The 15,143-nt window shown below is 47.4% G+C and overlaps 1 protein-coding gene across 1 annotated transcript in view; it reads left to right on the top strand.

Annotated features, from left to right (window-relative positions):
• Positions 1 to 886: 886 nt before the first annotated feature.
• LOC145348686 (uncharacterized) overlaps positions 887 to 15,143 on the top strand; it is a 119,989-nt gene continuing 105,732 nt past the window's right edge. The window contains exon 1 of the mRNA XM_080196844.1: positions 887 to 1,102. Coding sequence (XP_080052970.1) covers positions 1,054 to 1,102 — 49 coding nt within the window. The 5' untranslated portion in view covers positions 887 to 1,053. The remainder of the gene's footprint in view (positions 1,103 to 15,143) is intronic.

Genomic DNA, 15,143 nt, shown 5'->3' on the forward strand with positions numbered 1-15,143 from the left:
TGGAACTGGTCGCCAGTCTGTTACCAGGGGCTTATAGCTTGAGGGGTGCCATTCCACATCAAGCATGGCTGACCAGAAGTCTCTTCTGCCGCCATTGTCATCTTAGAAAGATTTTCCAGGTGGATTCTCAGCTTGTTGGCCGCATTATGATCGCACGTCCCTTGGCCAACAGCAGCAGCAATATATTTCCAAGTCAGGCTGGCATGTGTCTGGGTGAGGGACTTACAGGGTGCGGTGTTCCCATGCATCTGCTGCCATTCTCCCTCTAGGTTGTCAAGAACATGAACTTGGAAGGTACTGTTGAAGAGATACTCTCCACTTTCAAGAAGGTGGACACCATCCAGGACAATGCAGCCCACTTATTTGGCACCCTACCCACAAACATTCACTCCCTCCACCTTTGGCTGTACAGCAATACTTTTCACCCTATACTAACACATGTGACAATAATAAATCAAACACAATCACAAATAGTTAGCCTGTATACTGCACTTCACACATACACACACACAAGTATCCGGAGCTTTATCACATTCTCGTGACAAAACAAAATATGGATTGCGTTTAGAGAGCAGTGGACTGTTATTCTGGACAAACAATCACCCGTCAAATAGCACGCAACCAGGTCTCAGTGAGTGATATCAGTGGCCAGCTAATGGTTTATTTTAGTTTTGATTAGAGAGAGAGAGAGAGGTGCCTGTGCCCTGGTCTCGGTAATTGTGTGTGTGAGTGAGATATGGATAAATTTCCTCCTCTCTAACCCACAGGCTGTTCACTCACTCACTCCAGCCTGGGCTGCGTTTGGCAGTTTTCCCGGAACAGTCTCTGGGATCGCTTCCTTTCAGCTACTTGGCCCCAGTCGCATTCGCTCTCGGACACACACACACACCCACACGCACGGTGCCTCTGGCGCTGTAAGCCGGGGATCTACCCTGCTCATTCTCGGAGCTGCGCGCCGATTCTCTTTTGCTGGGATTTGATTTATTTATTGGTGTTTTCAATGTTTCTCTGGATGAATCTTTCCGAGCTGCTGGAAGTCTCTTGACGCGAGGGATGGTGCACCTGCTGGGAATTCTCCTGCTGATACTACCAGGCTCTCAAGGTGGGAAGGACGCACGCACAGATAGACGCACACATTTACACACACACACACAGATATACAGATAGACATACACAGAGATATGCACATAGACCACAGATACACACACAGATATACACAGACATACACACATAGACCGATAGACACACACAAGATATGCAGATAGACATACACACACAGATATACAGATAGACACACACACTTATATAGATAGACATACACAGATATACAGATAGACACATGCATACAGATACACAGATAGACACACAGACAGACACACATACACAGATAGACACACAAAGATGTACAGATAGACACATACACACACAGATATACAGGTAGATATACACACACATAGATACACACAAATGCACATACACACAGATGGACACACATACACACAGACATACACACAGATATGCAAATAGACACACGCAGACACACACAGAGATATACAGATAGATACACACACATACAGATAGGCACACAGACACATACAAATAGACACACACACACATACAGATAGAAACACACAGATAGACATACACACACAAACACACAGATAGATACACAGATAGACATACATACACACAGACGCACATACACAGATAGACATAGACACAGGTAAACACACACAGATGGATACACACACAGACACATACAAATCAAGAAATGCACTTGAAAATACACAAATAGAGGCACATAGACAGAGATGCACAGATAGACACAGGCAACACACACCTTCACAGACAAACACATAGCAAACACACAGTCACACATGCACAGACAGACACATAGACAAACACACAGCCACATATGCTCAGATAGACTCATAGGCAAACTAATACTGTCACACAGAGATGCATAGACAAACATACAGACACACAAACTGACAGAGACCCAGGCAAACACACATACATAGAGACACCCACACAGAGACACAGCTGCACATAACTGCAGACAAACATACATTTATTGGCGCAGACATAGAGGCACACAAACAGACAGAGAGAGATGCTCAGGGATTGACACAGGTGCACGCTCAGACAAACATAGTGACACATACATACACAGATATATACAGACACCGAGCCACACAGACACACGTACACACAGTGACATTTCCAAAAGAACAGTCTCAGACTCAAGCGTACAGAGCCACAGAGGTATTGGAACTTTCGGTAACTTGGTGAGGTTGTCGATTTCACAAAGTGACATGTCGGTTTCATGAATGGAACAGCGCCAAGCTGGCAATCTGAATAACGAGGTGATTTCCCAGGTCTGCTTCAGAAATGTGAACAGGAAGAGCTGCATTGTAATCCATAAGCAGTGTTAATATTTACTCCTCAGGGTATTATTATTGTCGAATATTTAACTCGGTGTTGCCGGGGGGGGGGGGGTGGAACGTAAAGTCAGCACAGATATCATAAGCAAGCTCAGGTCTCTGGTGGCTCACCCGGGGCAATGTTAACTGTGTGACCCTGCCCACATGTCCAAGTCTGTGTAGATATAAGTGCTGGGTACAAACTCCATCAACCTGGGGTGCTGGGGACAGTTTTTCTTTTTAAGGGTGTGTCAACTCAGATTCTTACAAAAAAAAATACAGCTTTATTCCACTCCATTTTCCATTTGCATGTGTATCCATCAGGGTGGGTCTTATCCAGGATGTGTGGATTGTGGACTGGTTCTAGTCTTAGGGACAGATGGAAAAAAACGATTGCAGTTTATTTATTTCATTTATTTATTAGCGTCATAAGTAGGCTTACATTAACACTGCAATAACGTTACTGTGAAAATACCCCACTGCAGCGCCTGTTCGGGTAGAATCATAGAATCCCTACAGTGCAGAAGGAGGCTATTCAGCCCATCGAGTCTGCACCAACCACAATCCCACCCAGGCCCTATCCTCACAATCCCATGCAGTTACCCCAGCTAGTCCCCCTGACACTAAGGGGCAATTTAGCACTGTCAGTGCATCTAACCAGCATGTCTTTTGGAGGAAACCGGAGCACCCAGAGGAAACCCACGCAGATACAGGGAGAACATGCAGACTCCGCACAGACAGTGACACAAGCTGGGAATCGAACCTGGGTTCCTGGCGCTGTGAGGCAGCAGTGCCAACTACTGTGCTACAGTTACATGTGCCTTTGCAGGTTTGTGTGGATGTGGACTGTAACTTCCATTACTGGACAGAGTATATGTTCTTTCTTTAGTTAACCAACTAAACTAAACTGACAAGCTGTGGGGCTAATGAACAATGCCACCGAATGGCCAAGTAAAATTAAAACATCAGAACAAAATTTGATTAAAGGGAACAATGATGCACCCCAGTCCCCACGGTGCCCACTGGGTGTGGAAGGCCTCGGTGGTGCCCCTACTCCGTGTGTGTGTGTTTATGTGCATGTGTGTGTGTGTGTGTGTACACGTGCATGCATATATATACGTGTGTGCGTGAGTCCACAGAAAGATGCTGCCTTTGGAACCAGATTCAACCACAAACCAAATCCTCAAACCACTGTTCATTGTTTGCATGTCAGGAGCAGGGCAAAAGGACCATCTGGATTTGGAATATTGTGAGTGGGCAGCACGGTGGCACTGTGGTTAGCACTGCTGCCTCACAGCGCCAGGGAGCCGGTTTGCTTCCCGGCTTGGGGTCAGTGTCTGTGTGGAGTCTGCGGGTTCTCCCCACGCCCGCGTGGGTTTCCTTCGGGAGCTCTGGTTTCTTCCCACAGTCCAAAAGACGTGCCGGTTAGATGCATTGGCCATACTAAATGCCCCCTCAGTGTACCTGAACAGGCGCCGGAGTGTGGCGACTAGAGGAGTTTCACATTTACTTCATTGCCGTGTTAATATAAGTCCACTTATGACACTAATAAGTAAACTTTAGACTTCAAAAATTTAAATGTTGGGCTCCTTCTCTAAGGAAGGATGTGCTGGCCTTGGAAAGGGTCCAGCAGAGGTTCATGAGAATGATCCAGGGAATGTAAAGCTTGATGTATGAGGAGTGTTTGAGGTCTCTGGCTCTGAACTCGAAGGAGTTCAGAAGGATGAGGGGGGATCTCATTGATACTTTCAGAATACTGAGAGGCCTAGATAGAGTGGATGTGGGAAAGATGTTTCCATCAGTAGGAGAGACTCAGATCCGAGGGCATGGCCTCAGAGTAAAGGGATGACCCTTTCAGAATCGAGACGAGGAGGAATGCCTTCGGGCAGAGGGTGGTGAATCTATTGGATTTAGTGCCACAGAAGGCTGTGGAAGCCAGGCCACTGAGTGTATTTAATACAGAAATAGATCGGTTCTTGATTGGCAAGGGGATCAAAGGTTACAGGAAAAAGGCAGGAAAGTGTGATTGAGAAACATATCAGCCAGGATTGAATGGCGGTGCAGACTCAGTGGGCCGAATGGCCTAACTCTGCTCCTGTATCTTATGGTTCATGGTCTTATGAATTTCTAGGGGATAGAATTGAAAAGTAGTGAGACCCTGCTGAACTTGCATGGAACTTTACTCAGGTCAGTCTATTACAGTACTGATAACATTCTGCTAGCTGTGGTAAGTAAAAAAAGAAGACACTGGAGGGAATGCAATGAATGGATACAAACTATGATACCAGAAAGCCGGAGAGCTACACCTCTCTGAAAAACAAACAGGCTGGGCGTCTTCTCTCTTGAAAAAGCGAAGGGTGAGGGTGACCTAATAGAGGTTGTAAACATTCCAAAAGGTTTTGATAGGAAGGACACAGTGGGAATGTTTCCTCTTGCGGGGAAGCTTGTGACCAGAGATTTTTTTTAAACCCAGGTTTCCAATGGGGAATTCAGATCAGAAACATTCTTTACGCAGAGTGTGGTGAGAAAGTGGGTCTTTGGTGTGTAGTGCACTGGTGAGTAAGTTTGTAGATTGGGCTGGGTTGCCACAATGAGCCTTTCTTCTTATTGTTCATTCTTGCAGGCGTTACTGTCAAGGCTGGTATTGATTGTCCGCACATTGCTGCCTTTGAGAAGGCTTTCCTGTTCAACTCATACCATAGAGTGATAGAATCCTTAGAGTGCAGACAGAGGCCCTTCGAGTCTGCACTGACTTTCTGACAGAGCATCCCACCCAGCCTTGTATTTACTCCATGTATTTACTCCTCTAATCCACCTTACCTACACATCCTGGGACACAAAGGGTCAATTTAGCATGGCCTATCCACCTCACCTACACATCTTTATATACTCGGGGGCAATTTAGCATGGCCTATCCACCTCACCTACACATCTTTATATACTCGGGGGCAATTTAGCATGGCTGATCCACCTAAGCTGCACATCTTTGGACATGAGAGGGAATTTAACATGGCCAATCCACATAAACTGCACATCTTTGGACACTAAGGGGCAATTTAACATGGCCAATCCAACTAGCCTGCACACCTTTGGACACTAAGGGGCAATTTAGCATGGCCAATCCAACTAACCTGCACACCTTTGGACACTAAGGGGCAATTTAACATGGCCAATCCAACTAACCTGCACAGCTTTGGACACTAAGGGGCAATTTAGCATGGCCAATCCACCTAACCTTCACAGCTTTGGATACTAAGAGGCAATTTAGCATGGCCAATCCAACTAACCTGCACAGCTTTGGATATTAAGGGGCAATTTAGCATGGCTAATCCAACTAACTTGCACAGCTTTGGATACTAAGACGCAATTTAGCTTGGCCAATCCAACTAACTTGCACAGCTTTGGATACTAAGGGGCAATTTAGCATGGCTAATCCAACTAACTTGCACAGCTTTGGATACTAAGGGGCAATTTAGCATGGCCAATCCAACACATTGTTGGACTGTGGGAGGAAACTGCAGCACCCGGAGGAAACCCACACAGACATGGGGGAGAACGTGCAAACACCGCACAATCACGCAAGGCTGGAATTGAGGTTTGGAATTGCTAACCAATATGATGTGGCACACATTGTGAAGGCACTCCCACCACACTGTTAGGTAGGCAGATCCAGAAACTTGGCCCAGCCGGTTTACGTGGGCAAGTTCAAACAATGTTTGGCTTGGAAAAGTAAGCTGGAGGTTACATCATTCCCATGCACAAAGTGTCCTCCTCCTTTGAGGCTGACTGGCTTGAAGGATGCAATGGCAGGAGTCTTAGGGAGTTGTTGCAGTGTCTTTTGTGGATGGCACACACTGCTGCAAAGTTGCGTCGGTGACGGAAGAAATGGGCACGGGTTTCCTCTCGGTGCTCCTATTTCCTCCCACAGTCTAATCAGTTTAGGTGGATTGGCCATGCTAAATTGGCCCTAGGTGTCCCAGGTTAGATGGATTAGCCACGTTGAATGCATTGTGTTGTGGGGATAGCGTGGGTGGGAGGGCTTGGGTAGGATGCTTTTGGAAACAATCATAAAATCCCTGCAGTACAGAAGGAGGCCATTTGGCCCATCGAGATTGTTTTATACATTCGTGGGACATGGGCGCCGCTGACTGGCCAGCATTTATTGCCCATCCCTACTTGCCCGAGGGCAGTTGAGAGTCAACCACATTATGTGGCTCTAGCGTCATATGTAGCCCAGACCAGGTAAGGATGGCAAATTTCCTTCTCTAAAGGACATCATCATAGGTAGAAATCATAGAAACCCTACAGTACAGAAAGAGGCTATTCGGCCCATCGAGTCTGCACCGACCACAACCCCACCCAGGCCCTACCCCCATATCCCTAATTATTTACCCACTAATCCTTCTAACCTATGCATCTCAGGTCACTAAGGGCAATTTTTTAAGCATGGCCAATCAACCTAACCCACACGTCTTTAGACTGTGGGAGGAAACCGGAGCACCTGGAGGAAACCCACGCAGGCATGAAGAGAATGTGCAAACTCCACACAGACAGTGACCCAAGCTGGGAATCGAACGCTGGTCCACTGGAGCTGTGGAGTAGCAGTGCTAACCATTGTGCTACCGTGCCACCCATTAGTGAACCAGATGGGCTTTTCTGACAATCGACAATGGTCATCAGCAGACTCTTAATTCCGGATTTTTCTTATTGAATACAAATTCCACCATCTGCCGTGGTGGGATTCGAACCCAGGTCCCCAGAACATGAGCTGAATTTCAGGATTAATAGTCTAGCCATCATACCGCTAGGCCACTGCATCGGCTCTCTGAAAGTGCCTCTTGCCCAGACCTCTGTAACCCCAGGTGTAAAGTGGCACGGACAGGGTACCGGTCAAATGGGCCGCATCGTCCCACATGGTGTTTTTCTGAGGGAATCTGCAGCCGTTGTGGTTGAATAGCTGGAGTGGGCCTACTTGATAAGATCATGGGTGGGCTGCCCCAGTGACTATTGATAAGCGGCAGCACAGTCTCTCAGTCGGAAAGCAGGGGAACACTAGAGGAAGAAGGCTTGTGTTCTAAGCAAGTCCCCTCAGGCTTACGGGTGGTTAATGGAATTGTAGGTCGGAGTTTCATCAGCTGCCACAGTATAATAGACCATTCTTTAGCAATCTGCGAATGTTTGTATGGGATAAAGCACGCAGGATGGGGAGTGTTTCACTCACTTCCTCCCCTTGTTCTTATTTTGTCCAGTAAATTAAGTCACATATCCTCCACTACATCAATCCTAAAAAAAAAACACATGGCAAGTGGGACAGTTTTGTTGTTCTGGAAATCTAATCAGGAACATTTTGATGAATAACACTCTTTTTTTTGACCTTCCCTGTGTGATTCTTGTCTTGCGCTGCTGTGGCTTTGAGAATATCTGGACATTAAAAGGGAGTAATAGAAAGCATTAACTGAGAGGCTTGCTGTGAACAGGGTGTGTGCAAAATATGGTCAGCGATTACTGGAAGGGGCAGAAACTAAATAAAAAAGATGTTTGTCCCCTCTTCCCCTCTGTCCCTTTGCCCTTCCATTGGTCTCTATTCTTCTCACGTCTCACCCTGCTCTCACGGGCGATTCAGTGGCACAGTGGTTAACACTGCTGCTTCACAGAGCCAGGGTCCCAGGTTCAATTCTGGCCTCGGGCCACTGTCTGTGTGGAGTTTGCACGTTCTCCCCCCGTATCTGCATGGGTTTCCTCCGAGCGCTCCGGTTTCCTCCCATGCTCCAAAAATGTGCAAGTTAGGTTGATTGGCTGTGCTAAATTGCCCCTTAGTGTCTGGGGGATTAGCAGGGTAAATATGTGAGGTTATATGGATAGGGCCTGGGTGGGATTGTTGTCGGTGCAGGTTTGATGGGCTGAATGGCCTCTTTCTGCACTGTAGCGATTCTATGGATATCCTAGCCCACTCTCACCACTCCCACTCTCACCATCCCCAAGTTGAGAAGGTGATCAAGAAGGCATATGACATGCTTACCTTCATCAGTTGGGGCATTGAGTTTAAAAATTGGCAAGTCATGTTGCCGCTTTATAGAATCTTAGTTTGGCCGCAGTTGGAATATAGTGTTCAATTCTGGTTGCCACATTAACAGAAGGATGTGGAGGCTTTGGAGAGGATACAGATAAGATTTATCAGAATGTTACCTGGAGGGCATTAGCTATAAGGTAAGGTTGGAGAAACTTGGTTTGTTCTCACTTAAATGACAGAGGTTGAGGGGAGACCTGATAATAGTCTATAAGATTATGAGGGGCAAGGACAGAGTGGATAGTTAGAAGCTTTTTCCCAGGGTGGAAGAGTCAATTACTAGGGGGCATAGGTTTAAGGTAAGAGGGGTAAGGTTTAAAGGAAATGTATGAGACAAGTTTTTTACCAAGAGAGTGGAGGGTGCCTAGAACTCGCTGCCAGGGAGATAATGGGAGCAGATACGGTAGTCACTTGTAAGGGGAATCTGGACAAATACATGGATAGGATGGGAACAGAAGGATATGGTCCCTGGAAGGGTAGAGGGTTTTAGTTCAGACAGGCAGCATGGTCGGTACAGGCTTGGAGGGCTGAAGGGCCTGTTCCTATGCTGTAACTTTCTTTGATCTTTATTCTGTATACACACACTCACCATTCCAGCCTGCTCTACAGAATTACCCGTTCTGCCTCTCCATTTCCAGTGCTTTAAAACCATAAAGCTTACTCTTTAACCAAATTCCCAGCCTACTCTCCTGACATTTGTCTCTCCTGGTGCCCTGACCGTTTCTTTTTATAAACCATAGAATCCCTACAGTGCAGGAAGCCATTCACCCCATTGAGTCTGCGCCAACTCTCCAAATGGGCGGCACGTTGGCACAGTGGTTAGCACAGCTGCCTCTCAGCATCATGGACCCGGGTTCAATTTGGGTCTCGGGTCACTGTCTGTGTGGAGTTTGTACATTCTCCCCGTGTTTGCATGGGTTTCTTCCAGATGCTCCAGTTTCCTCTCACAGTCCAAACATGTGCAGGCTAGGTGGATTGGCCATGCTAAATTGACCCTAGTGTCAGGGGGATTAGTTAAGGTAGATGTGTGGGGTTAGAGGAATAGGGTCGGAGTGGGAATGAGGTTGGTGCAGACTTGATGGGCTGAATGTCCTCCTTCTGCACTATAGGATTCTAATGCTGGAGGAGAGAAAAAAGAGCCGCGGGGAAAATAAGCTTTACATGCAGTTAAACCAAAAGAGAAAACGCTGGAAGATCTCGCCATCTGTAAGGAGAGAAAAAAAAACTGACGTTTAGGGTCCAGATGACCTTTTGTCAAAGCTGAGTTACATGGAGTTATGTAGCTCGCAAGCAGTGCCAATCAGAGGAGCTGGTAGTACAGTGGTACTATCACTGGATAGCAACCCCAAGGCCCAAGCTGACCTTGCGAGGACGTGGCTTCACATTCCATCAGGGCAGCTGAAGTAATTCAAATTCATTGAATAAACCTAGCTCAGTAATGGTGACCGTAACATCCATCACTGATTGTTGGTACAACCCATCTGGTTCACTAATGTCTTTTAGGGAAGGAAATCTGCCACCCTTACCCGGTCTGGCCTACATGTGACTCCAGAGCCACAGCAATGTGGTTGACCCTGAAATGCCCCCTGGAGTGGCCTGGCAAACCATTCAGTTCAAAGGAAGGGCATCAAGTGCCTTGTCAATGATGCCAACGTCACCAAGGAAGAGTCGAGAAAAGAAACTTAACCTCCCTCATGTGTATGTTCCAATAGAGCCTCCTCCTTCCGTGTGTCATCTCACCCTATCAGTGCATCTACACTATTCATCTCAACCACTCCCTGTGGTTAGTGAGCTCCACATTTTCATCACTCCCTGGGTGAACAGTCTTCTCCTGAGTTGCATGTTGAATTGGAGTTTTGAGTTTATTTATTAGCGTCACAAGTAGGCTTTACATTAATACTATAGTGAAGACACTGTGAAAATTCCTTGTTCACCACACTCCGGCGCCTGTTCGGGTACACTGAGGGAGAATTTGGCATGGCCAACGCGTCTAACTAATACGTCTTTCAGACTGTGGGAGGAAACTGGAGCACCCGGTAGAGACCCACGCAGGCACACAGAAAATGTGCAGACTCCACACAGACTTTTTTTTTTAACCGTGGCTAATCTCCTAAACCTTCACATCCTAAGGGGCAATTTAGCACGGTCAAAGCAACTAACCAGCACACTTTTCGGACTGTAGGAGGAAATCGGAGCACCCGGAGGAAACCCATGCAGACACGGGGGAGAATGTGCAAACTCCACACAGACCATGACCCAAGCCGGGAATCGAACCTGGATCCCTGGCACTATGAGGCAGCAGTGCTAACCACCGTGCTGCCCGAGGTTCAGTGCTCTGAGTCAAGCCCTTGCCATACAGCACTGATGCCCTTCTTGCTGATACTGGCTCTGAGTGCTGAGTGCCTGGTTGCTGGATATTTGCCAGCCCTGAATTTGTCCCCAGCCTGAGGCCCGGCTCCTGACTACTTGTCTCAAGTCTGGCCCCTTGTCCCTTTCCCACGCTCAGAGCAGACACTGGTATTTCCCAGTCAACTAACCTTCCACAGAGAGAATGGCTGATCTCACCCTTTTTTACCCACAGTAACTGTCCCTGACTGGAGCCTGGCAATGATACTACACACACACACACACACACACACACACACACAAACATCTACCCTGAGTGCATTCTTCCCAAACCTAGCATGTACTGACATGAGGATGGGAAAGCCACACTGTGCTGAGAATTGCAGCAACATATTAGATTCAGTCAGTGACTGCAGCAATAATGAACAAGCTGGCTTTTCACATATATATTCCATTTCCATTCTATGTCCTGTAGAAGGAGGCAGACAATGACAGAATTGTGAGACTTCCTTCACAGCAACTTACAGAAGCATACAATACAGCAACCGGCAGCGTCTGAACTTTATGCTAGCCCTGCATTGTACAGACACACAGTGTGTGTTACATACAGGGACTGGCAGAGTCTATATTTGTATACCGAACCCTGCATTTACAGGCACACAGAGAGTGTGGAACATACACGGACTGGCAGAGTCTGTACTTGTATACTGAACCCTGCGTTGTACAGGCATACAGAGAGTGTGTTACATACAGGAACTGGCAGAGTCTATACTTGTATACTGAACCCTGCATTTACAGGCACACAGAGTGTGTTACATACAGGGACTGGCAGGGTCTGTACTTGTATACTGAACCCTGCGTTGTACAGGCACACAGAGAGTGTGTTACACACAGGAACTGGCAGAGTCTATACTTGTATACTGAACCCTGCATTTACAGGCACACAGAGAGTCTGTTACACACAGGGACTGGCAGAGTCTGTACTTGTACACTGAGCCCTGCACCACACAGGCACACAGAGGGCCTGATTTTACCAAACATTTGTGCCCATTTTCGACTGTGAAATCGCGGTAACTTCAGGAGTTGGGCCTTTAACGCGATCTGCACCCGAATCCGAGCAGATCGCGACTTTACTGGCACCCGATTTGGGCGTGGGTCCGGTCCGCACCCGAATTGGATGGCCTGACAATTTAAATACAGGCCCCATTCGGCAGATCCCCTCCCCCCCGGATCGGACCCCCCTGAGGGGCAGGCCTCCCTCGACAGAGCACACCCCCAACCTACCTCGATCGCTGGTCTCCCTCCACCATCCTTCTCGACCATCTTCTGTCCTTCAAGAACCTGCAGCGCCTTCCTGGCCACAGACTCAGAGACACGGCTAAAGTGATCAGGTTTCACACCTTCCCGCTGGTGTCCGCAGACAGATCTCTAGTCCGGGGGGTAGAGGAGGGAGCTCAGATGGACTCTGGTTGGGGTTGGGGAGTGAGGAAGGTGGCGGGCTTAGATAGACCTCTGCTTGGGGAGGGCAGGAGGGGTCCGCTGCCACTCTGCGGACGATCCCTCCTCCCCACTGGAGGAAGAATCCCTCCTCCCAGAGCGGCCATACCATCCCACCAAGGGTTTTCATGCTGATCCACTGTGGAATCGGCCAGTTCTGCTTCATCTTCTTAGCGAGGAATTGCTTGATCCTGAAGGTTTGGTGGGATGGCATTGCCGCACATCCCAGCAACAAGATCAGGGTCAACTCCAAGAAGAGACATGGAGAAGGACCAAGCTGGGCCTTTAAAGGGATACACCATCATTGGTACACTACCAGCCACAGATTACTCTTCCCTGCAGGGGCAAGAGAGCGGGAGAGATGACTGTGACTGGTAGTGAACCAATGATAGTGTATCCCTTTACAGGCCCATCGAGTCTGTACCAAGCACAATCCCAACCAGGCCCTAACCCCCATATCCCTACATATTTACCCGCTAATCCCTCTAATCTACGCATCTCAGGACACTAAGGGGCAAGTTTAGCATGGCCAATCAACGTAACCCACACATCTTTGAACTGCAGGAGCAAACCGGAGCACCCGGAGGAAACCCACGCAGAGACAGGGAGAATGTGCAAACTCCACACAGACAGTGATCCAAGCCGGGAATCGAATCCAGGTCCCTGGAGTTGTGAAGCAGCAGTGCTAACCACTGTGCTACCGTACCACCCAACTTGTATAGTGTACTTGAACGGAGTGGCAACTAAGAGTCAACCACAGTGCCGTGCATCTGAAGTCACATGCAGGCCAGATCGGTAGATATCATTCCCTAAAGGACGTTTGTGAACTAGATGGGTTTTTACAACAATTGACATTTTATTAGATTCAAACATTACCATCTGTCCTGGTGGGATTTGAACCTGGGTCGCCAGGACAGCATCCTGGGTGTCTGTGTTACTAGTTGGGCATCAATACCACTACACCACCGTCTCTTCATCACAAGGTTTCTGGGCACAAAAATCAAGGTTAAGCTTGTTTGTTTATTAGTGTCACAATTAGTTTATATTAACACTGCAATGAAGTTACTGTAAAAATCCTGAGTTGACACTCCAATGCAGTACTGTGGAAGCATGGCACTGTCGGAGGTGGCTTTTTAGAGGTGAGATGTTACACTGAGACCCCTGCTTGGATGGTTGTCAAAAAACTCATGGCCTTATTTGAAAGAAAAGCAATGGTGCTGATCCCTAGTGCCATGGCCAGTGCTTATCTTTCTGTCAACACTACAAGGGACAGATTTGTGGATGTGAATTACTGTTTGTGGGGGAATGGCTGGGACAGTTTAACTGTCAAGTTTCCTACAGTGCGTACACTTCAATTGGATAACAAAATGTTTTAAGATGTTCAGTGGTTGTGAAAATTGCTGTGCAAGTGAAACCATTTGCTGCAATGATATAAATTTTTTATTAGTTCAGTTTGGTTATGAGTTTCACCAGTAGGCTCACATTAACACTGCAATGGAGTTAGTGTGAAAATCCCCTGGTCGCCACACTCTGGCGCCTGTTCAGGTACGCTGAGGGAGAATTTAGTATGTTCAATGCACCTAATCAGCACACCTTTTAGAGGAAACCCACGCAGACACGGGGAGAACGTAGAGACGGTGACCCAAGCCGGGAATCAAACCCAGGTCCCTGACCCTGCCAGGCAGTAGTGCTAACCACTGTGCCACCACGCCGCCAGGATGAGTCACAGCTGTGAGGGAGGAATTGACTGGTTTAAATTGCCCATACCTTCACGGGGGAAAAAAAGCTCAGGCATTGTGGTTACGATGTGCCACTCAGGAGGATGTTTAGCTTCCCAGACTGTCGTGTGGGAAGCTGAGAGGGGACCTTATCCACCCAGCATGTTGTACCCATTGAAAGATTTATCCAACACTGCGCAGGCTCCAGATAAGAACTCCTTTGAAGCCACCCAGACATTGATTAGCCTGCAACACTGAGTTCATTAGCCCTGTTTGGGGCAGGATAATGAGCCTGATTATATATGCGTGCATGGTCACAGGGATCAGAGGATACCAGCTGGGAAGTCAGTGGTGAACTGATAATCATGTGGCTGCAGCTTTGCCAGTTTACCAATCCCAGCTAAGGCAGCAGGAAGGTATATTTATACATTACTTTTCCTGAGCTTAGTGTGTGCTTCATAACCAATCAAACACTAATGTAGGGAGCTTCAAACAAAGCCAGTTTAATGGATACCAGGGGAAAGCTGGTCTTCATTAGATAAATGGAGTGAAAGTTAAAATGGGTAAATGAACAGAGGGAAACATTTGAAGAGAGAATGCCTTTATTAGTCAAGACATTGAACATATTAGCTTGAGGGAATTAGCTCAAATCATAGAGCGCTTGCTTAGCACATGAGAGGGAGTGGGATCGATGTCCATATTCTCCATTTTGATTTTAGGGTGGCACAGTGGTTAGCATTGCTACCTCACAGCGCCAGGGACCCAAGTTCGATTCCCGGCTTGGTTCACTGTATGTGTGGAGTTTGCACATTCTCCCCATATCTGAGTGGGTTTCCTCTGGGTGCTCCGGTTTCCTCTCACAGTCTGAAGATGTGTTGGTTAGGGTGCATTGGCCAGGATAGATTCTCCCCCAGTGTACGCCAACAGGCTGTGGCGACTAGGGGATTTTCACAGTAACTTCATTGCAGTGTTAAAGTAAGCCTACTTGTGACTAGTAAATAAAAACTAAAACAAAAGAGCAAGAGTGGCTGCGATGAGTTGTACAAAATGCCCATTAGGCCACAGCTGGAGTCCTGTGTGCAGTTCTGGTCA

Source organism: Carcharhinus amblyrhynchos, chromosome 9 (assembly GCF_965287045.1).
Source record: "Carcharhinus amblyrhynchos chromosome 9, sCarAmb.v2.hapA, whole genome shotgun sequence".
Taxonomy (NCBI): domain Eukaryota; kingdom Metazoa; phylum Chordata; class Chondrichthyes; order Carcharhiniformes; family Carcharhinidae; genus Carcharhinus; species Carcharhinus amblyrhynchos.